This window comes from Schistocerca cancellata, chromosome 6 (genome assembly GCF_023864275.1).
Source record: "Schistocerca cancellata isolate TAMUIC-IGC-003103 chromosome 6, iqSchCanc2.1, whole genome shotgun sequence".
NCBI classification, from domain to species: domain Eukaryota; kingdom Metazoa; phylum Arthropoda; class Insecta; order Orthoptera; family Acrididae; genus Schistocerca; species Schistocerca cancellata.
Window position 1 is genome coordinate 693097965 of NC_064631.1, and position 24040 is coordinate 693122004.

General features: G+C 40.8%; 1 protein-coding gene across 2 annotated transcripts in view; it reads right to left on the minus strand.

The window, feature by feature from the left end:
• The window catches only part of LOC126191522 (vesicular glutamate transporter 1-like), a 143423-nt gene that overhangs the window by 109102 nt on the left and 10281 nt on the right, over nucleotides 1–24040 (minus strand). For both annotated transcript variants that reach the window (XM_049932421.1, XM_049932419.1), the window contains exon 2: nucleotides 15766–15943. In XM_049932421.1, the coding sequence (XP_049788378.1) occupies nucleotides 15766–15943 (178 nt within the window). The remainder of the gene's footprint in view (nucleotides 1–15765; nucleotides 15944–24040) is intronic.

The window sequence follows — 24040 nt, forward strand, 5'->3', positions numbered from 1 at the left end:
CATCTTCAAGGGGGTCCGTAGCTCGATGGAAGGTCCAGCCAGCCAGTGGGTATGGACCTTCCATCGAGCTACGAACCCCCTTGAAGATGTCTCCTGCAGTCGGAGACGAAACGTTGGGAATTGACACAGAATTCATCAACCGACCACGGCATAACAGCCCGGATAATTATAATAGACATGTACTTTCGGTGTTTCCAAATTTTCGTACATCCCCGTGTAATCGATATGCCTTCTAATATGAGAGATGATTCTGAAATATTTCTGTTTGCTAGTGGGACATGCTTGGTGGAGGATCCTGAGTGCAACATAGGAAGTATATCAATTAGTACAGTTCAAGAAATAATTTCATGGCTTGTAGAAAATAAATTTATGCAAAATCATAGTAAGACTCAGCTTTTACAGTTTATAACACATCACTCGACTAAAACATACACACAAAATGAGTGTATGATTAGCGAGTCTGAACAACCCAAATTCCTAGATGTTCAGAGAGATGGTAGGTTGTATTGAAAAGTACATTTTCAGGATCTTGTTGTAAAAGTGAATGCTGCTATATTAATCATTAGAACGATGTCTCCAGTAAGTCATAGTCCAATACGAAAATTAGTCTACATTGCTTATTTTCATTCCCTTATTAAATATGGCGCTGTATTCTGTGGTAACTCTTCCCAGTCACAAAGAGTATTTTTGGCTCAGAAGTGGGAAGTTCCAACAATATGTGGACTAATTTGACGAACCGCTTGTCGACTTCAGTCCAACAGTCTGCAAATTCTGGCACTTGCCTATCAATATGTATTCTCTTTAATGTCTTCTGTTGTTTGCAGTGTGAGCTTATTGCCAAGAATTAGAAACTTTCACTGAGTTAATACTAGGCAGAAATCCGATCTGCATTTCGATCACACCTTCTTGACTTTTGTGCAGAAAGGTGTACAGAGTTCTACAGCATCCATTTTCTGTACGTTACCAAAAGGATTAAAAAATATTAGCACAAATCCTCACACTTTCAACTCTAAGATGAAGAACTTCCTTATTGCTTACTCCTTTCTTTGTCAGAGAGTTCTGGAAATAAATTTAGGCAGTTTCCTGTGTTATGTTGTTGATTATGCTAATATTTACTCAGCATCTTGCATCAACAAAAGGTTCATGTTAATATTATTTTATTTATTATTAAGTTCTCTGATGTTAATTTCAAGTACTGACTCGTTCCGTGATCATGGAGATTTGATCTTCAGTTTGATGCTGAGGAACGACACATAAAGAAAAAGAAAAACACAAAAACTGAATCGCAGGAAAGAATCCTTGAGATATTATATTCTTCTCTAATCATGGGGTGCGATGAGAATATGTTAATCGGTTTGTCAAGTAATTTTCTCCAAGGAGTGCTTGAAATTAGCTATCCAAGGTCCAAGCACATCTATGTGTGGAAATCACAAATAATAATATACTCTGTTTTCATTTCTGCAGCTGGCTGACATTAGTACAGGGGCTAAGTGGGGAAGAGCACAGTATTTACCCCATTTATTTCTTATCATGGGAGCCCAGGATGATTTATGGTTCTTATAATTGCCTGGAAATGGTTATGTTCTTTTACTTGGAGATCATTTTCAGCCACTAATGAACTTCATGTTCATTGAAATTTTTGTGGATAACAATGTGCACTGTCACTGAAACACAACTGTTTGTGATTGGTTTGAAAAACATTCTGGACAACTCAAGAGAATGATTTAGCCCACCCAGATCGCATGACATGAATCCCATTGGACTTTTATGGGACATATTCGAGGGCTCAGTTCGTGCACAAAATCCTGTACCAACAGCACTTTCGCAGTTATAGGCTGCTGTAGAGGCAGAATGGCTCGATATTTCTGCAGGGGTCTTCAAACGAGAGCTGCTGCACTACGTCGGGTAAAAGGAGGTCCGACACGACATTAGGAGTGGTCTCATGTCACCTCACTGTATGAGGGAGGAAGTAATACGTTGCCCAACCCTCCCATAACATACTCACCCGGGTTTTCAGCAATAAGCCTCCCAGTGATGCACAACATCTCTCTTGTGGCATCTACCGTTGGAGTTCGTTTAAAATCTTCATAAAACTCTGCCACCCATTACATGATTCCATGTGTACCACTATGTATGGGAACTTGTGTACATCTTCTATTAATGTCACCAGTCCAAAGCCGGTGAGCAATACTCCAAAATCGGAGTAAAAAGTATTTTTCAAGCCATTTATTTCGTGAATGAATTATACACTCCTGGAAATTGAAATAAGAACACCGTGAATTCATTGTCCCAGGAAGGGGAAACTTTATTGACACATTCCTGGGGTCAGATACATCACATGATTACACTGACAGAACCACAGACACATAGACACAGGCAACAGAGCATGCACAATGTCAGCACTAGTACAGTGTATATCCACCTTTCGCAGCAATGCAGGCTGCTATTCTCCCATGGAGACGATCGTAGAGATGCTGGATGTAGTCCTGTGGAACGGCTTGCCATGCCATTTCCACCTGGCGCCTCAGTTGGACCAGCGTTCGTGCTGGACGTGCAGACCGCGTGACACGACGCTTCATCCAGTCCCAAACATGCTCAATGGGGGACAGATCCGGAGATCTTGCTGGCCAGGGTAGTTGACTTACACCTTCTAGAGCACGTTGGGTGGCACGGGATACATGCGGACGTGCATTATCCTGTTGGAACAGCAAGTTCCCTTGCCGGTCTAGGAATAGTAGAACGATGGGTTCGATGACGGTTTGGATGTACCGTGCACTATTCAGTGTCCCCTCGACGATCACCAGTGGTGTACGGCCAGTGTAGGAGATCGCTCCCCACACCATGATGCCGGGTGTTGGCCCTGTGTGCCTCGGTCGTATGCAGTCCTGATTGTGGCGCTCACCTGCACGGCGCCAAACACGCATACGACCATCATTGGCACCAAGGCAGAAGCGACTCTCATCGCTGAAGACGACACGTCTCCATTCGTCCCTCCATTCAGGCCTGTCGCGACACCACTGGAGGCGGGCTGCACGATGTTGGGGCGTGAGCGGAAGACGGCCTAACGGTGTGCGGGACCGTAGCCCAGCTTCATGGAGACGGTTGCGAATGGTCCTCGCCGATACCCCAGGAGCAACAGTGTCCCTAATTTGCTGGGAAGTGGCGGTGCGGTCCCCTACGGCACTGCGTAGGATCCTACGGTCTTGGCGTGCATCCGTGCGTCGCTGCGGTCCGGTCCCAGGTCGACGGGCACGTGCACCTTCCGCCGACCACTGGCGACAACATCGATGTACTGTGGAGACCTCACGCCCCACGTGTTGAGCAATTCGGCGGTACGTCCACCCGGCCTCCCGCATGCCCACTATACGCCCTCGCTCAAAGTCCGTCAACTGCACATACGGTTCACGTCCACGCTGTCGCGGCATGCTACCAGTGTTAAAGACTGCGATGGAGCTCCGTATGCCACGGCAAACTGGCTGACACTGACGGCGGCGGTGCACAAATGCTGCGCAGCTAGCGCCATTCGACGGCCAACACCGCGGTTCCTGGTGTGTCCGCTGTGCCGTGCGTGTGATCATTGCTTGTACAGCCCTCTCGCAGTGTCCGGAGCAAGTATGGTGGGTCTGACACACCGGTGTCAATGTGTTCTTTTTTCCATTTCCAGGAGTGTATTTCCTTAAAATTCTTCCGATGAATCTGAGTATGTCATCTGGCCTTCCTGAACTTTGCTTCACGTTTTCATTCCACTCGACGTGGCCACAGTGGTTATTTACAGGTATTTTGCGATGGTTACTGTTCCTAGTGATTTGTTATCAATAGTATAATAGTGCAGTACTGGATTTATTGGCCTATTTATGCCCACCGTATTACATTTTTTTTACATTCATTGCCAACTCCTTGTCTCTGTACCAACCACAGATCCGTTGCAGACCTTCCTCCGATTCTCAACAGCCTTCTGGTGCTGGTATCTTCTTATAGACAACAGCATTATCTGCGACCAACCCCTTGGAGCGTCTGATGCTACGCACTATATCATTTATGTTCATGTTGCTGCTATGCCAATCTGCCACAACGAACCAGTCACTTAGCACACATTTATTACTGGTGCCTTAATGTGATCCACATGTATTCTTTTAACTTCTGTATAACAATTGAGTTATAGCAATAGCGCAGTGTGTGTTTTGTACTCAAAATATCGTGTATTTTTAATAATAATTGTACAGACAGTTTTACTTTAATAGAGGATAGAATTTTTCATTCGTGATCAGAGATCTATAATCGTACTTGTGTATTACAATAAGCAACCTGCATGTGATTTGTACACATACTATTACTCTCCATCCCAAAACATCTTCACAGGATATGTAGCGGTGTTCATTTATTTGAGTGACATAACCTCATTGTAGCTTAACGACTATGTTGAATGCTTCCACAATAAAGTGGTACCTACTGCACCACTCTACATATCTGCGACGTTTTTGATGATTCTTACGTGGTACTTATGCTATCGACCATGGCTTTGTCAATTGCAAACAGCACGCCATGCGTCGATCACAACTCCTTCAAGAAACAAATATTTAAATAGGCCACCAGCAAGCCATCATGAGTCACGCTCTCTCCAGGGCTGATCTCTCCTAATGGATGGTGTTACGGATGCCACCAGAGGATGTCGTCTTTTTCTTGTTTTGACACACTGAATGCAATGTAACCCCCTGTTCATCGCCACACGCCACACGCCATGGTCGGCTCCCAGATCTCAGAAAACTCGCTGTTAGGGTAAAGGACGAAGCACTACACTGCTAATATTGTAACAACTACCAGTTGATTCTATATTATAACAGCTAGCAAGTGTTTGAATCAGAGACATCACTGGAACAGAGAATCAAGTGACCAAAAGATGTCTGTCAAATTTTTATCCTGTAAACAGTGCAAATAAACCTGATTTTTTGTTAATGTATTAATGTTTGTAGCGCCATACTCTACCTCCTCCTAGTATGGACACAAAACGCATTTCTTGCAATCTGTAGTTACAGGTCTGCTGTGGACAACCAACCCACATGTCTTTTGTGTGTGCATAGCCTTATTCTACGTAGCAAAACATCTACTTATGGTAGGAATGTAGCGATATATAGCTATTTAAGTATCAATCTGTCTTTTTAATTGCATGTATCATTCCCAAGTGGTCATTATGTCCCACCCACAAAATTAACTCTATAGAAACCCCAAACTAAAAAAAAGAAACTTATGTCAACACATGTTAACATTGGAATTTACTCACACATAGGGGATCATTATAATGTATGAATGACTTTGATACAGATTCAGCAGAACTAAGACTTTTTGGACAAAAAATACAGACAGTTTAAATGTGGAAATAACGCTGTTTACTTTGGTACTAAGAACAAATGTTTTTTGTGAACAGGGAACTATAATCATATTTGTGTAGCATATGTATTTTATGCATATCCCTACTCTCTGCCCGAGAAAAAACACATATGGGGAAATTTAGGATTTCACATTTATTAAAGTACACATTTAAAGCACAACGAAATGTTTTTTTTTAAGTTTGCTTTTACATACATTCTGCCTGCACATACACTATTTAATGGTTATTTTAAATACATGGAACTAGGGGTCAGGTGCCTAAATTTACTAGGTGACAACATGATCATTTACAGGAAGCATGAACATCTTGGATATTTAGAGTATATAACAAGGCTTGATAACTGCAACTGATCAGACATTTATGGTAGCATAAAAGTCAATTATTTTGCTCCAAAGTCGTAAAAATCCCTCAGCTGTTAGAGAAGAAGATGAGAGAGAAGAAGATGAGACCAATTAACAAATGATTTGGTTTGTGGTTGTTGTTGGAAAACACGGACAATATTGTCACTTACAATTGGTAACATAAATTACACTGAAAATAGAATCCTCCTAAGCAAGAAAAATTTAAATGTACTTACGCCCAACACAAAACTCTTTTGTGATATTATGGTGACTGAGATCTGTGAGCAAGTGGAGTGTCAAGAAAATTTAAAGAAGAAAATTGATGGTACATTTAACAACTGCACACATGGTAAATTCTTGAAGTTCATATCTGTGAAAATGTTCTTGGACGAAACTACCGCTTCTCTCACGTAGAAACAGCAAGAGGCATGTTGGAAAAACTGGCAAGGAAGTGCTAGAGACCATTTTGAGGAAATATAAAAATCCTGTGGTTATACCACAAAGTGGAATTAGCCAACAATAAAATGGATGTTCTAATGGAAGAACTGACTGGAATACTGCAACGACTTATACTTGATGGAATTGGATATAACATGACCTTACTGCGATTTTTAACAAAATGGAGATGTTTGATTATCTAACTTCAAACCATGACTTCTTGCACATAGAAGACTACCAAAGAAACAGAAATGTGATTGTAAGCAATGATAAGAAAGTTGGAATAGACTGTTTAATGTGGATGGGCTCCAATTGTAGAATAAAGATATATAACAACTTTATGTGTCAAAACGCAATCCCAGGAATGAACAAGGTTACCGCTAACCATCTTATCGATTTTATAAAGTGCTCTGATGCTTCCTGTAGCTCGACATATGTGAGAAGCCCATAGTGGCTTGCTTTCCACACATTCTACTTTAAAAATTGTGACTAAAGCTTTTTCTCTTAATATTTATTTTATACGTTTCATGTAGGTACTGGTTCAGTCTTCAAACTGTATTTCTAAGCTTTTACATAAACAAAAGTTACCATGTCTGCTGCTACCAAATAAAACTTTGCCTGTTAGTTCACGTACTAAATACTGCTTATCTTAACATTCAGCTGTCTACATTTTAAACGTTAAGTAGCCTACTTATATTTACGGCTACTAGATAGCACTCTTGGTGTAATGTTCATCTGCCCGCAGTTGCTAACACGGGCGCCTCAATCTGTAGCTACCTATGGTTTTATATGTATGAGCAGCCCATAGTGGCTCGCCTTCCATGTTTTCCTTTATAAATTTTTGTGACTAAAGCCTTTCTCGCTTGATATTTGACTTATACGTGACGTGTAAGTACTCTTTCTTTCCAGTCGGTACTTACATTTTTATATAAAAAAAATCCCATTATTTTGTATGTATGTTATAGGCCAATTTGAATATTTAATTTCTGATGAAGGCACTCACAGAAGTGCTGAAACCTGGGTAAAAGACTTAAATTTTGTGGCCGAGGGCTGTAATTTCTTTAACTTTATAACGTAAAGTTACGACAATAAGATTGAAACTGACTGCCATTGTTGCTATTCTTTAATAAATATGTCTTTCGTTTTATGAAAGAAAGCATCACATAATTTCTCTGTTATTCGGATCTGGTATTTAGGTATCGCGCCAAAGCAGCCGTAGAGACGGTGGATGTAGCCTGTCATGTCACTGACTATAGTTAAATATTTACGCGATGTTGGGTGTGTTCAGCAGAAAAAAGTTGTAAAACGTTTTACACTGTTAGTTCTGTCGTATAAAGTCTAGAGGACACTAGTGTTGATTCTCATATCTACAGTCCGCAAAAATCTTTGGTTAAATTTAGATGTTTATATTATAATTCATCTAGATGGATTTTCATATTTATAAAATGAAACATGCAATAATTATGTATAATATGTGATAGAGTAAATTTTAGAGCCTATTCTTTAGTTAAGAAGTTAATAAATCGCCGGTAAGCTCTTCACTCGACTTAAGTGCGTATTTTTAAACTGTTCTTACTGTATACCTCTGTAGACAGCATAGATATAAAAAAAAAAAAAACGGAGAAAATTTTGTGTAGTACACAACTGTTTATTGTTCTACAGTTTGTGAGAGGTCCAGTTGTACGTGGAGCCAAATTTTGTAATATACTTCATGAAAAATGACCTGAAACCATTGTCACATGTAGAAGAGATTGTATTTTTGACACCACTGCTCCAAAGATTTTACCTGAGTGGCAGAATCTATTGCAAGTAGGGGTGCACGGAGCGCAGTAGCAGTTGCCGTTGCACTCTGTCATAGGTAGAATGTAAAACTTAAAAGCTAGTTGATAGCTGTGATAATTTAGTTGTTGGTCAATGGACGTAGCATAATACAGATTTTATAAAGTAAAGTGATAAATGGAACTGTAACTCAGAGGTAAATCAATTGGAACAAAGTTGTAAGGAAATGAAATTTTGTGTATTTGGTTTTAAATATGCAGCAAGGCAATGTAGATTTCGGTAATTTTTACAGAGCTGACCCTTGAATGTAGGAACCACGTATTTCAAATCAGATTTAATGTTAAGGTTGGTTAGGTATATCCGAATTGTAATATTTTATGTGTTTTGTAATCCTGATACAGAGAAGTTAAATTTTGGAATTTATTTTGTCAAACGTTGTCAGACCTTTTGTCATGTAATAACCCAAGTGTTTACAATTACGACAGTAAGTGAGAAATGTAGAACAGTTGAGAAGTTCACGTAAAATGTTTCACATCAGATTTTGTGAAGGAGGATATTTTGAATACAATTTTCATACTGAAGCATTTGGTCTTAGGATATCCCCCCATCAGTACCTGATCCCCTTCCATGTAGTGTTTATTTAAATCCAATGAATATTTTTTAAGAGAAATGATTTTTCAATCAGATTCAGAAAAATATTAATGTACTAGAATCAGAAAAGTTTGTAACAGCTCAATGCGGGCAGCGTTGCACAGCGCTGAGCCAATATCGAGGATTTCACTGCACATTTGCAAGGTTATTCATTTATCAGCCAATCTACATATATTATCTGTATGAAGTTATTTTACGGCCGGCATTGCACTTTGCCATGCCAGGATTGTACCAAGATTACATCCATTATTTCATTGTTTGTTTGCACAGGGAATTTTATCAGTCTATTATACAGGGCCATAGAACTCGGTGCTCACGAAACTGTGTAAATTTCAGAGGGATTGATTTCATTGTGAACACTGCGCACTAGTTTTCCAGATAAAGTTATTTAATTTTTTCGGATTACAGTAAAACTGATTAAGCACACCATCTGCTCAGCAACACATCACACAGTAAATTTGAATAACACACACATTACGACGTTACGCATTTCGTATTCATTGGCAAACACATACACATTTTAATAAAAGAACGTTACAAGTTTTTTAAGTTTCTTGAAACGTTTCACAAAAATTCTACAGCTTTTGAGCGCAGCCGTTGGCAAATGACATGTTCTGATAATAGGTACATGTGTTTATTCTCTATACAGGGTGTTAAAAATGGTACGGCCAAACTTCCAGGAAACATTCCTCACACACAAAGAAAGAAAATATGTTATGTGGACATGTGTCCGGAATCGCTTACTTTCCATGTTAGAGCTCATTTTATTACTTCTCTTCAAATCACATTAATCATGGAATGGAAACACACAGCAACAGAACGTACCAGCGTGACTTCAAACACTTTGTTACAGGAAATGTTCAAAATGTCCTCCTTTAGCGAGGATACATTCATCCACCCTCCGTCGCATACAATCCCTGATGCGCTGATGCAGCCCTGGAGAATGGCGCATTGTATCACAGCCGTCCACAATACGAGCACGAAGAGTCTCTACATTTGGTACCGGGGTTGCGTAGACAAGAGCTTTCAAATGCCCCCATAAATGAAAGTCAAGAGGCTTGTGGTCGGGAGAGCGTGGAGGCCATGGAATTGGTCCGTCTCTACCAATCCATCGGCCACCGAATCTGTTGTTGAGAAGCGTACGAACACTTCGACTGAAATGTGCAGGAGCTCCATCGTGCATGAACCACATGTTGTGTCGTACTTGTAAAGGCACATGTTCTAGCAACACAGGTAGAGTATCCCGTATGAAATCATGATAACGTGATCCATTGAGCGTAGATGGAAGAATATGGGGCCCAATCAAGACATCACCAACAATGTCTGCCCAAACGATCACAGAAAATCTGTGTTGATGACGTGATTGCACAACTGCGTGCCGATTCTCGTCAGCCCACGCACGTTGATTGTGAAAATTTACAATTTGATCACGTTGGAATGAAGCCTCATCCGTAAATAGAACATTTGCACTGAAATGAGGATTGACACATTGTTGGATGAACCATTCGCAGGAGTGTACCCGTGGAAGCCAATCAGCTGCTGATAGTGCCTGCACAAGCTGTACACGGTACGGAAACAACTGGTTCTCCCTGTAGCACTCTCCATACAGTGACTTGGTCAACGTTACCTTGTACAGCAGCAACTTCTCTGACGCTGACATTAGGGTTATCGTCAACTGCACGAAGAATTGCCTCGTCCATTGCAGGTGTCCTCGTCGTTCTAGGTCTTCCCCAGTCGCGAGTCATAGGCTGGAATGTTCCGTGCTCCCTAAGACGCCGATCAATTGCTTCTAACGTCTTCCTGTCGGGACACGTTCGTTCTGGAAATCTGTCTCGATACAACCGTACCGCGCCACAGCTATTGCCCCGTGCTAATCCATACATCAAATGAGGATCTGCCAACTCCGCATTTGTAAACATTGCACTGACTGCAAAACCACGTTCGTGATGAACACTAACCTGTTGATGCTCCGTAGTGATGTGCTTGATGCTAGTACTGTAGAGCAATGAGTTGCATGTCAACACAAGCACCGAAGTCAACGTTACCTTCCTTCGATTGGGCCAACTGGCGGTGAATCGAGGAAGTACAGTACATACTGACGAAACTAAACTGAGCTCTAACATGGAAATTAAGCGTTTCCGGACACATGTCCACATAACATCTTTTCTTTATTTGTGTGTGAGGAATGTTTCCTGAAAGTTTGGCCGTACCTTTTTGTAACACCCTGTATGTATGGTTCCTCGAACTCTAAACTGTCTCTTATATACTGGACATATTTTGGCCTAGTTTTGGATTTGATTAAAAACAATCTGGCTTCAATGGCGGTGGTGGTGGGGGGGGGGAGATTTCAAATCTCGGGGCTCTCAAGATTTGGAGGTCCCCTCAGGACCAGAGGTCTGGTTCGGGCCGTCCCTTCCATCCCTCTCACTAGTCCCGCGACGGGGTGTGGGCGTACTATTTTAGTTGATTTGTTGCATATTCTAAGTGTTCTGGAAATAATATGCAATCTTTGGCACACGCTTTAATGTGACCTAAACGCTGCTGTGGAAGAAATTTCACGTCTCACTGTCGACAGGCCGGTAGATGTAATAAAAATTATAATGCAATTCCAGCTGCAAAATCTGTCTGTGTCTGTGCGTAAAGGATCTAGGCGTGGTTGAAATCGTGTGACCACTAGTTGTAATATCTAAACAACTGCTGTAGACCTTACTGTGTTTAAGTAAAGTGTAGACACAGTCTCCATCCTCCTTTTGTGCAAGCACAGTATAACAAGATAAGGCGGTTCGCAGGATGGCGCAGCGTCGGACAGGAGCGGAAAATGTGTAATTTTCGTTGTCTCTGGTGTAGAGCCGTGAGATTCTCTCTTTCGCGCACTGAAGTAAAAATGTCCTTTGCGTGTCACATAAAACCGCTATAATAACAAACGTTGTTAGTGCTTAAATAAAAATGCCATGCAATATGGTTATGTTTAATAAATTATTTCACCATTTTAAATTTAGAACAGACTTGTTGATGGCTTGTGTGACCTGAAGCAAGTTTTTTACCATCCCAAGAATTAACTGCTGCTGCACGTATGTACGGATGTACCCATGTGATGTCATACTGGGTGAAGATCCCAGGGTAATAAACTGGGGATAAATTATAACAATAAGGATGATAAATTGGGTAATATATTAGTTATAAGGATGCTAAACAAACAACGTTATCTGGGAAGTAACCAACAGGATAATAACTACTCTAATTGCGTAGTAGGTTATAACGAAAAGGATCCCAAATAAGTACCCTTATCTGGCAACCAAGCGGAAGATGAGGACCGTCACGACACAGATGTAGATGGATGAAAACTGCTCTCGTACGCAATAGTCCCCATCCTGGCAGAATCCTTTTATTTGTAATTAATTAGAAGTGACACTTAATTGCAGTTATTTTATAATTTATGATACTGTTACTGGTCACAAACCAAATAAATATCTTTCCGTAACGGTGTACGTTATGTTAGTAAATGGCCATAGCTAGGTTTATTATTATACGCCCATGTTTTGTTTTCTTGAGACAAAATTTGTTTCTATAGTTAACGTGTGCAAATGAAACAAGGCAAGTAGTTGGCAATAAACTTACAGACAGGAAACCGTCTGACTTCGGATATTATTTCAGTTGTGATTCTTTTCCTGCGCATGATTCATCGATGCGATTTTTCTTGTCTCAGTGTTACATACCAACGTAATGTTAATGTTGTCTTCTGATTTTGTCAACAATTAAGGAGCATCTTTACTTTATTTGACTGACAGGAGAGAGCAGCAATGTAGTTAATTCGAATTCTGAGTTCTGAAACAGAAATTAACATGAATCCATATGAGGGAATGGCCGATATGAGTATGAATACGACGAACAAGAGGTCGCAATCTCAACAGAAGTTCAAATGAGCGTAAAGAAAACAGAGATGCAACCATAGGTATGCAAATCAACCGACCAGCTCATTAGTAAATAGACCACTGATACCTTCCTAAAGTACAATTTCTGTCCTTGTGACTATATGAAAGGCTATTGTCACCAGACACATTTCACTTCTTTTATTTTCTTCGCAACCTCAGCGGCGATTTCGTGTACTGCTCTTCACATGTGTGCCACAATGGAGCTATATTTAGTTCTTCTGTTCAGCCCTTGATTCCATTTTCTTGACATTTGCGTGAATTTTCTACTTCACAGTTTTCATCAGTATTGCTTTAAAAAAGTTTATTGTATTTATCCATGTGTGCTCGTGGTAATTTCTGTCTCAGAATTTAAAATCGCGAACTACATTCAGTCTGCAGACACTTATTTAAAGAGTTAGAGATATTCATTGTAGCCTCACATTGTATATACTCACTTATGACATTTGTTATTAACAATCCGAACGAATTCAAAAGTAATAGCAGTGTACATGGCCACAACACTAGGAGAAAGGATGATCTTCACTACTCAAAGTTAAATCTAACTTTGGCTCGGAAGGTGGTAAATTTTACTGCCACAAAAGTCTTTGGTCACTTACTTAATAGCATCAAGAGTCTGACAGATAGCCATATAGTATTTAAAAAGAAATTAAAAGAATTTTTTAATGGCAACTCCTTCTACCTATTAGATAAATTTATGGATATAGTAAGTGGGTAATTTCTCCAACCCCCACAAAAAAATTAAAAATATTAAGTGTGATGTAATATTTTGTGTAATGTAATATCTTGTATAGACACCTTCTGTTAACCTGACACGTTCCACATCATTACGAAGTGTCGTATTCATGATCTATGGAACAAGTACTAATCTAATCTAATCAAATCTATAGCACTGATGTCCTATCAGCAAAATAAAATTGAAGTTGACTAATTTCCCACAAAATCAGACAACAACAACAACAGATACCCAACTCTACGTGTGACTCCAAAGCAAAACAAATAACACAGGTTAAGCAACCACGGAAAACTACGTTGGGAACAATACAACCAAGAAATATAGGTAGATGCATGCGGTGTGTAAGTTTGTTGTTATGTAGTTGTCATGCTAAATAGAAGTTCCATTTGTCTACATCTACATCTACATTTATACGTCAATTTCTACGTCAATTTCGTACAGATTTTCTGCAAATTAAGCAAAAGACGTTTGTATCACACGGAAGAAATATTGATTTGAAGACAAAAATCAAACAATGGAAAATCCAGGATGTAATAATGGCAATATTATGAAAATAATAGATTGCTACTCACCATATAGAAATGTTGAGTCGCAGACAGGCGCAAGAAAAAGACTACTAAACACATAAGCTTTCGCCTAAGTAAGTACTGAACACGTAAGCTTCTTCCGAAATGGACAAAAAGCACACTAGCACATTCACGCAACTGCAGCTCACACACACGTGATCACTGTCTCTGGCTGCCAGGGCTGGCCAGAGACAGTGGTCGTGTGTGTATGTGTGTGTGTGTCGTAGAGTAAATATCTCTGGAGTGAGCACTGCGTTCTGCGCATGTTGTCAACATTAAAGCAGGATCGTCACGTGTTTTCGGGACTTCGCTGTGCGTGTGTGCTTTCTGCAGCGTTTGAATTTTATAATATCAAGAGTTTTTGTTGTGTTTCACCGTTTGTTGATAGTGTAATAGCGATGGTGAATTACTGTTGTTGCTACGGATGCAAAGAAAAATATGTGAAAGGAGGGATAGTAACTTTTCATGGGTACATACCATGTAGCTCTAATGTAGTTATCATATTAGTAAGAGACACTGTATATGTTTAAAGATTTCGAGACGCATTATAATTAAGGCTTGATTCTGTAGACCTATTTTTCTACGATTTTATGACTATATACTAGATATTACGGCTCGTACAAAAGCTTACAAACAATCGCTTCCTCTCGTAAATTTGCTAGTGGAACAGGAAAGGGAATGGTTAGTTGTTTCAGCAAATACTATCCTCCATGCATTTATCAGTGACTTGTCGATTGTGTATATAGATTATTCAGTCTACTATTTATTTTATAAACTGGGAACAAGTACGTAAAATGCGTTAAATAAATACTTCAAAGTGTCACCAGTAAGAAAAATTGTGCTTTAGGTCGCAAAAACGAGAAAATAAATACGCAGAAATGGCAGAGAAAAAGAGGATGAATTAGCAGGGACATAATCGCTAATGTGTGGCAAATTCGGTGTTTTTCAGACACTTGCAAAAGTACTAGGGTACTGTCAAGTCGTTTTGCAAGACTATCACTGCAAAGATGTACGTCAGTTTCTGTAATACTATAAGGTGCCGTATCATACCGAAAACTACCAAAAATCGAGTGCATCTGAACTGTGACACCTATCGCAAAGAAGCAGAATGTAATATCACTCGCCCTTAAAAGTTACGTAGCTGGTTTATTCCCGGTATCAAATGGATACTGTTAAAATGACTGCGCAACATATATAAACAATCCACAGCATGTACGAAAAGAAAATAAATCAAATGGGTCTGAGCAGTATGGGACTTATCTGAGGTCTTCAGTCCCCTAGAACTTAGAACTACTTAAACCTAACCTAAGGACATCGCACACATCCATGCCCGAGGCAGGATTCGAACCTGCGACCGTAGCGGTTGCGCGATTCCAGATTGAAGCGCCTAGAACCGGTCGGCCGCACTTGCCAGCGTTCGAAAAGAATCCGTCTGTACTAGGGATGTAGTGACATTCTAAATATACAGGACGCTACACCGGCAAACACACATCGTCCCGAGAACACGCGACCAGGCTGGCAACGTATGTTGACAACACAAAATCTGTTCTGCGCATGTGAATGCTCACTCCAGAGATATTTACTCTATGGTGTGTGTGTGTGTGTGTGTGTGTGTGTGTGTGAGCTGCTTTTGCGTGAATGTGTATGAGTGCGTGTTGTCTATTTCGAAACAAGGCCTTCTGGCCGAAAACTTATGTGTTTAGTAATTCTTTTGTTGTGCCTGTCTGTGACTCAACATCTCTGGTATGACGAGTAGCAATCTATCCTTTTGTTAATACTGTCAGATTTGAAAAATACACTGATGAAAATCGTGAACTGTAAATGTAATAATTCCCTACGTAGCTTTAACTAAAGGCCAAACTTTTCTTGATTGAGGAGCAGTGGCTTGCTGCTGGGAGTTGGCTGTTTACGTATTTGCAGTCGCTGCGAGCCGACTTACGTATACGACGGTGTCGTTGTCGAGGACTCGCGACTTGTTCTCCGTCATGGCGACGATGGCGACGCTGACGTTGACCCTGAGCGCCAGCACGTTGAAGAAGCCGAGGAAGGCGAGCAGCGTGACGACGAAGCGGCGGCGCCTCCAGAACTTCCACAGCGGCACCTCGGTCATCCCATCCCTGCTGGAACACAGGCACTTCAGTCGTTTCGTCTCTGCTGCAGTAGCAGCTAAGGCAGCGGACGTCAGCCGCGCTTTGTGTACGCTACTGCAAAGTACAGGGTGTTTCAATAATGACCGGTATATTTGAAACGGCAATAAAAACTAAACGAGCAGCGATAGAAATACACCGTTTGTTGCAATATGCTTGGGACAACAGTACATTTTCAGGCGGACAAACTTTCGAAATTACAGTAGTTACAATTTTCAACAACAGATGGCGTTGCAAGTGATGTGAAAGATATAGAAGACAACGCAGTCTGTGGGTGCGCCATTCTGTACGTCGTCTTTCTGCTGTAAGCGTGTGCTGTTCACAACGTGCAAGTGTGCTGTGGACAACATGGTTTATTCCTTAGAACAGAGGATTTTTCTGGTCTTGGAATTCCACCGCAAGGACACAGTGTTGTTGCAACAAGACGAAGTTTTCAACGGAGGTTTAATGTAACCAAAGGACCGAAAAGCGATACAATAAAGGATCTGTTTGAAAAATTTCAACGGACTGGGAACGTGACGGATGAACGTGCCGGAAAGGTAGGGCGACCGCGTATGGCAACCACAGAGGGCAACGCGCAGCTAGTGCAGCAGGTGATCCGACAGCGGGCTCAGGTTTCCGTTCGCCGTGTTGCAGCTGCGGTCCAAATGACGCCAACGTCCACGTATTGTCTCATGCGCCAGAGTTTACACCTCTATCCATACAAAATTCAAACGCGGCAACCCCTCAGCGCCGCTACCATTGCTGCACGAGAGACATTCGCTAACGATATAGTGCACCGGATTGATGACGGCGATATGCATGTGGGCAGCATTTGGTTTACTGATGAAGCTTATTTTTACCTGGACGGCTTCGTCAATAAACAGAACTGGCGTATATGGGGAACCGAAAAGCCCCATGTTGCAGTCCCATCGTCCCTGCATCCTCAAAAAGTACTGGTCTGGGCCGCCATTTCTTCCAAAGGAATCATTGGCCCATTTTTCAGATCCGAAACGATTACTGCGTCACGCTATCTGGACATTCTTCATGAATTTGTGGCGGTACAAACTGCCTTAGACGACACTGCGAACACCTCGTGGTTTATGCAAGATGGTGCCCAGCCACATCGCACGGCCGACGTCTTTAATTTCCTGAATGAATATTTCGATGATCGTGTGATTGCTTTGGGCTATCCGAAACATACAGGAGGCGGCGTGGATTGGCCTCCCTATTCGCCAGACATGAACCCCTGTGACTTCTTTCTGTGGGGACACTTGAAAGACCAGGTGTACCGCCAGAATCCAGAAACAATTGAACAGCTGAAGCAGTACATCTCATCTGCATGTGAAGCCATTCCGCCAGACACGTTGTCAAAGGTTTCGGGTAATTTCATTCAGAGACTACGCCATATTATTGCTACGCATGGTGGATATGTGGAAAATATCGTACTATAGAGTTTCCCAGACGGCAGCGCCATCTGTTGTTGAAAATTGTAACTACTGTAATTTCGAAAGTTTGTCCGCCTGAAAATGTACTGTTGTCCCAAGCATATTGCAACAAACGGTGTATTTCTATCGCTGCTCGTTTAGTTTTTATTGCCGTTTCAAACATACCGGTCATTTTTGAAACACCCTGTATGTAGCGTATGTATGGTAACATCAACGACTGGAGAGCCGACATGTTTTCTATCGAATGGCCCATCCATTTTCACCATTAAAACCAGCAATACCGTGCTATTGCAGGAGCGCTGCAGACAGTCCTAGGCCACTACTTCCTGTTGTAAACTTCCACACCAAGCTGCGCATTTTCTTCAATACATCGACGACAGAACTTTCCATCCACCCTTTAGGAATCTAAACCGTCGTTTCACTTTCTGCTTGTGACGGTACAAAGCCCTGTTACTGGATGAGTATTTCTAAAGTGCGCGTCATTTATGACGGCGGCCGAGTTTAGGTTCGTTCTGCGCATCCGACGTCACAAAACACAGTCAGCCAATGAACAGAGAACGACGTTGCCAGGGCTCGACTGCAGTACAGAGCACGGACGAGTGTCATCAGTTTTAGAAATGTTCAGTCATAAATAAAGTAACAGAACGAAACCAATGTCTTGATAGCAGAATTTCTTTTATAGAAAGTTTGGAAAAAGCATTCTTTATACCGATTGCTTCATATTCTATTAATTAATTAAACCAAACAAGCAATAAGCTTCCTAATTCAGGCGATAGCAAGGAAAGGTGTTTGTATCATTCTCACTAACCGCTTTTTCGCAATAAAGAACAGCGGTAATTGTTTATTTCCTATTGTACTTCGACGAAACGTGAGTAATTCATAGTCATACCAGCAGTGTTTGTCGGTATTTTGCGTCGTAGTTTAAAGTCCTCCAGTAACTATACTGAACGATAAGCTGGATTAGCGTAATGGTTAAAATGTTTAGCTGCAAAGCGAAAGAGTCCGAGTTCAAACCTTGTTCTATACTTAATATTTTCTTTATTTAAAAACAATATCGAAGTGTCTTACTTTATGAATTTTATTCGTTTGAAAGTAATTTTTTGAAATTTCTAGTGGCAACTGAAATCAACCATACGGAAAGTATATGTTATGGACTTTTACCTCTGCAAACTCTTAAAAATTTCGTGCAGTGATTTACTAGATTTAATGTTGCATATTAACTGCGTTGAACATCGAAACAAAATGAAGTCATTTATGGGGGGGAAGGTATCAGTCAAGAAGATGTGTAAAAATCAAATTTTTGGGCCAAATAGTTTTTGTGAAATCGAATGATAAGTGTGTCAAAGCAGTCGGAACACCAGTGTCTGCACAGGCGAGCAGTGCAGTGATGACAAAACCGTGCACAGCGCGGAGTGCGGGGAGCACGTGTTCTGTAACGGCGAAAGGTTTAATGCGGCCGTGTGGCTTTACTTCATAAACTGCGCGCTCCCCCCTAAACGTAAGTTTGCAACTGGCAACGCAGCAATCTCCCGCGTCTGGGAGAAGAACTGAAGAACTGAACTATAGTATGCAAGCATTGCTTTGTGGAGAGCAAGCGCGCTACATGGTGCGCGATTCGCGGAAGCGCGTGGCGCGCCCGCGCGAGATTTGCAACGCTCGGTGGGAATTGTCTCCACATTGGGCACTGTTTGGTTTTTCGCGCATTACGCCAAAACTATGTAACTTACGGTGAAGAGCGATGCGGCAGCGGATTGTGGTCAGTAATATGAACCTTCTGAAAGATCGATCTTTATTTAAAGTCACGAGACGCAAAAGTTATAGTAACCTCAAAAACGGTTATACTGAAAGATTAATAAAAACAGTAAATAACAACTTACAGGGATGAGCGAGCACACATTAAAAACGTCTCGCCATAGCGGATCGAGTGCCGTAGTCATATGTTAAGATTCATAAAAAATGAAGCCCATAAAGAGCAATAAACAAAGTTTGAGGGAAAATTGTTTATAAAATTCAACAGAAAATTCATGACGTAAAGAACGGCACTGTATAATATTTTGGGTGGCATCACATATATTTCAAACTAGTTAAGTTATGGTATACACTTAACTTCCAATAGGTTTCATTGTTTCCATATTATTATTAGTCTTTATCGCCCGTAATTAATTAATTATTATAGATATGAAGATTTTGAGTAGCGCAATGTGCAGATCGCTATAGATTACGTCTAAAAACGTTGCTATATGCAGTTCTGTGTTAAAACTTTGCAGCACAGATGCCACCAAACAAATTTGCGATAACTGGAGAAATTTTACAAAAACTAAAACTTGATTTACAGGCGATAGAATAATCCTAGAAATTGGTGTAACATAGTGTTGTGTACATAGTTCCGCGTAGTCAGCGCGTACACAACTTTTCCACTAGAGCGCACCACACTAAGCACAACAGCGCAGGCGCAACGCTCGTCCGTCTATGCACTACGAGATGGCGCTGCCATAGAGACGGACCAAATTCTTCTTCCGCCGATCCGCGTATTAATATGTAACTCAGCCAATGAGATTGCTGCTAACGTAGAACCTTTTCTCCTCACAGATCACACTCGCGCAGTGACACATGAACGCACGAGGTATTATAACGAGTGTACAGACCTCCAATTAGTCAGTCTGCATTTGTCTGCACCAGTGTGTACGAGTTCAACATTTGTCTGTACCAGTCTATAGTCAAGTTTCAGTCTGCACCTAATAAGATTACCATATTCCTGTACATAGCCATGAAAATAAATGTACAGACACTTTCGTCAAATATCAGAGATATATGTGAGAATAAGATCAACGTACCAATACCTAAGGAACTTCAGATTGTCGGTTGTAAATAGAATCCAGAACCAAGTTAAGTAATTTTTATGCTTGTTATTATTTTAATAAATGTGTGTGAAAATTAATCAAGTTCTGTTTAAAGTTGGTCACCGTCAATCTGCTACTCTAAGCGTGCAAGTGGCAATTCTATCGTCTGACCTAACGGCAGAAGACAAACACGCCATGATAAGACCACAAGACATATTGCTGGCACTCGCCTACTTCGTTAGAGTGACAAGTCAAATAATCTGATGGTGTGTGTACTGAAGGTCTTACAGTACGCACACCACACATAGTGAATACGATGTACTTTTTAGCGCAGTTCTGATGGTGTACTTATTTCTGTCGAGAGATGTATGTATCAAAATTTGTAACCTTAACTGGTGAGATTGGTACTTAAATAACCAGGGGGGTGGACATCCCAGCCTATATAAGCGAGCGGCCATCTTGCCCAGGGGTCAGTCGTTGGGCAGCTGTTTTGGAGGGTGGGTGGCGAGCGAGCCCCACGTGAGGATGGCCCATGTGGTCGTTTGAGAATTTTTTTTCGCGCCGATTTATTTCGACAAAGAGTATTGTTTAATAGTGCCAGTGTGCAAGCATATATATGGTGAACTGCAAGTGCTACGATTATTTGTGTGAGTACGAATTACGAGGTATACATCGGTGTAAGTGAACATGTGGCGAGCTGTGATTTCGCGCCAAAACTGCTAGAACAAAGAGGACAGTGGGACTTGTGGTTCTGTTCGAATTTATTAAGTAATTTTCGTTTATAGCAGCCTACATTACTGCTATTGGGGGCTCGGAGCCAAATTATTATTAAAGTAAAACTGTAAACAGTCTCATCAATGCTAATTTCATTGTGTGAAAGAAAAGGACAACGCCAATAAATAGTAATTGAACTGTGTCGTGAAAAACTGATTTTGCTATAATAATCAACTAATTTTTGTTCCCTAGTATAAACTGTACTCATGAATATTAATTCAAAACTATAACTAATGCTCGGGTGTGGAACAGTGTACTAATGCACCAAGTGTGGAAATCATCCCCTGAGACTCACGTGAGAGCCAAAATTTGCAATAACATTTTTTAACCAACATTTTTATATGAACATTGGTGTGAACGCTGCAACGGCACTTCTTTATTTACCGCCCCGTTGCAAGCTCAACGGGATCACCTACTGGTACACTGAGTCACTCGTCAAACGATCCATCCAAACTCCAGGCAATAATTATAGAACGAACTGCCACCAGCTTCTGTTTTCATGAGTTTTTTTAACTATTTATGTTCGTCCTTTCTGATTAACTAAAATACCCTTGAATGTAAACTGAGAGAACCCTCGACTGTATGTAATGGAAACACCACTGCTCAACATAAAGTCCACAAAACAAATAACCAACAGAACATGGGGAATGCGACCATAAACAATCTTCCATAACTGCGAAGTCTTGATTCGTCCCATCCTCTGATATGTCAAATGTAGCCTTGATATCCATTCCATAACAATTGTTTAACAGTTTCGAAATCCTTGTACGTCGCTCACTGCATCTTGCTTTACACACCCTTTTACCTTCCCCTACACCAATACTCTACCAGCTCCTCACATTTCCGTCCCTTGTCACGTACATTAATACCCTCCACCTGCTCTATAAATCATGCAAACTTGGCCACAACAATCAGACATTCCAACAACCATGGAAACAAAAGTGTACTTAATCCTATTGATTCTTCTTCAGTTTCCAGTCCCAGTGTGCTGCCTCACCTATGCCACCACACCCCAACTCCACAAGTACACATTGTCCATATCATCATATTAGACAGTTTTAAAAGGCTTCCTTTCCCAGATAATGAAATCCGCTGTGACATTTATCCTTCCTACCACATATGACCCACTCCATATTCCCCCCCCCCCCCACATCAGGTCTCCCTTTTCCCTTTCCACCCTGTCCTAACCTTTCCTTCTCATGACCATCATTCCATTTACACCTAACACAAACCTTAAGTTTGTTACCCTCCCACATCACATGTGTCCCCAAGTACCATCCATCCTGCTAGGTTGATACTCCACACCTTTCACCACCAGAACCTCTCAAAATCAACTCCTCTCTCAAATTATCCCCTGCTAGTGCATGTTCTTCTAGCTTTAGTGTAGTGCAGTGGTTCAACAGTTTTATCATATTTATTTTAAAAAATGATCAATTTGAAACTATAATTTTAAGAATTTCTTGAAATAAGACAGTCATGGTTGCAAATTGTTTTTATCTATTTATTGGCAATGATACGTTTCGGCCTTCTGGAGCACCTTCAGATTAACACCAGAAGTAATGTGGTGTGCTAACATCCGTCTTTAAGTGCCAGAACATGACATTAAGATAAAAATTAATACGCTGGCATTAAGAGCGGCTGTTGGCTTACCACATTACTGCTTACGTTAATCTGAAGATTCTAGAAGGGCGAAACGCTTCATGTCCAACAATAACATAAGAAAAATTGCAACCAAGATTGTCTTATTTCAAGAAATTCGTAACTGGTTGCTGTACCAGGACCCACATTGGAGTGGAACCAATTTTGTTTTAATAATTTTGAAAACCATATAAATATTTAATCTTTTTAATATTTCAAAAGTACTGGGGATAGAACGAAAAAAGAAAAAGAACTCACGCTCCTAGTGTTCCGTATGAACTTAATTATGTGTATAGACAGTTCATCCATCCAGGGACTCGAGAATCTCGAGGATTTTTCCTGTTATCGATATCGATACAGAAATGATACCGTCCCAGGAAAGCCAAGAATTTCGCGAATGCAAAAAAAAAAATAATTATTTTTCCTGTGACATAATTACAAATCAATAATTTTACAATTTTTTCCCTTTACTTTTACTGCGAAACTCTCCAGCTTGCTAAATTTCATGACTGTAGGTCAATGGGCAGTCCTCTACAGGTTTTGATGAGGGAGTTCGTGAGTATGGCCGTATATTTGACTTGTTGTTGTTGTTGTTGCGGTTGTTGTTGTGGTCTTCAGTTCAGAGACTCGTTTCATGCAGCTCTCCGTGCTACTCTGTCCTGTGCAAGCTTCTTCATCTCCAATAACTACTGCAACCTATATACTTCTGAATATGCTTAGTGAATTCATCTCTTGGTCCCCCTCTATGATTTTTACTCTCCACGCTGCCCTCCAGTACTAAATTGGTAATCCCTTGATGCCTCAGAACTTGTCCTACCAAATGATGCCTTCTTCTGGTCAAGCTGTGCCAAGGATTTCTCTTCTCCCCAATTCTATTCAATACCTCCTCATTAGTTATGTGATCAACCCATCAAATCTTCAACATTCTTCTCTAGCGCCACATTTCGAAAGCTTCTATTCTCTTCTTGTCCAAATTATTTATCGTCCACGTTTCACTTCCATACATGGCCACGCTCCATACAAATACTTTCAGAAACGACTTCCTGACAATTTATTAAATTTATACTCGATGTTAACAAATTTCTCTTCTTCAAAAACGCTTTCCTTGCCATTGCCAGTCTACATTTTATATCCTCTCTACTTCGAACATCATCAGTTATTTTGCTCCCCAAATAGCAAAACTGCTTTACTACTTTAAGCGTCTCATTTCCTAATCTAATACCCTCAGCATCATCTTATTTAATTCGACTACATTCCATTACCCCCGTTTTGCTTTTGTTGATGTTCATCTTATATCCTCCTTTCAAGACAATGTCCATTCCGTTCAACTGCTCTTCCAAGTCCTTTGCTGTCTCTGACAGAATTACAATGTCATCGGTGAACCTCAA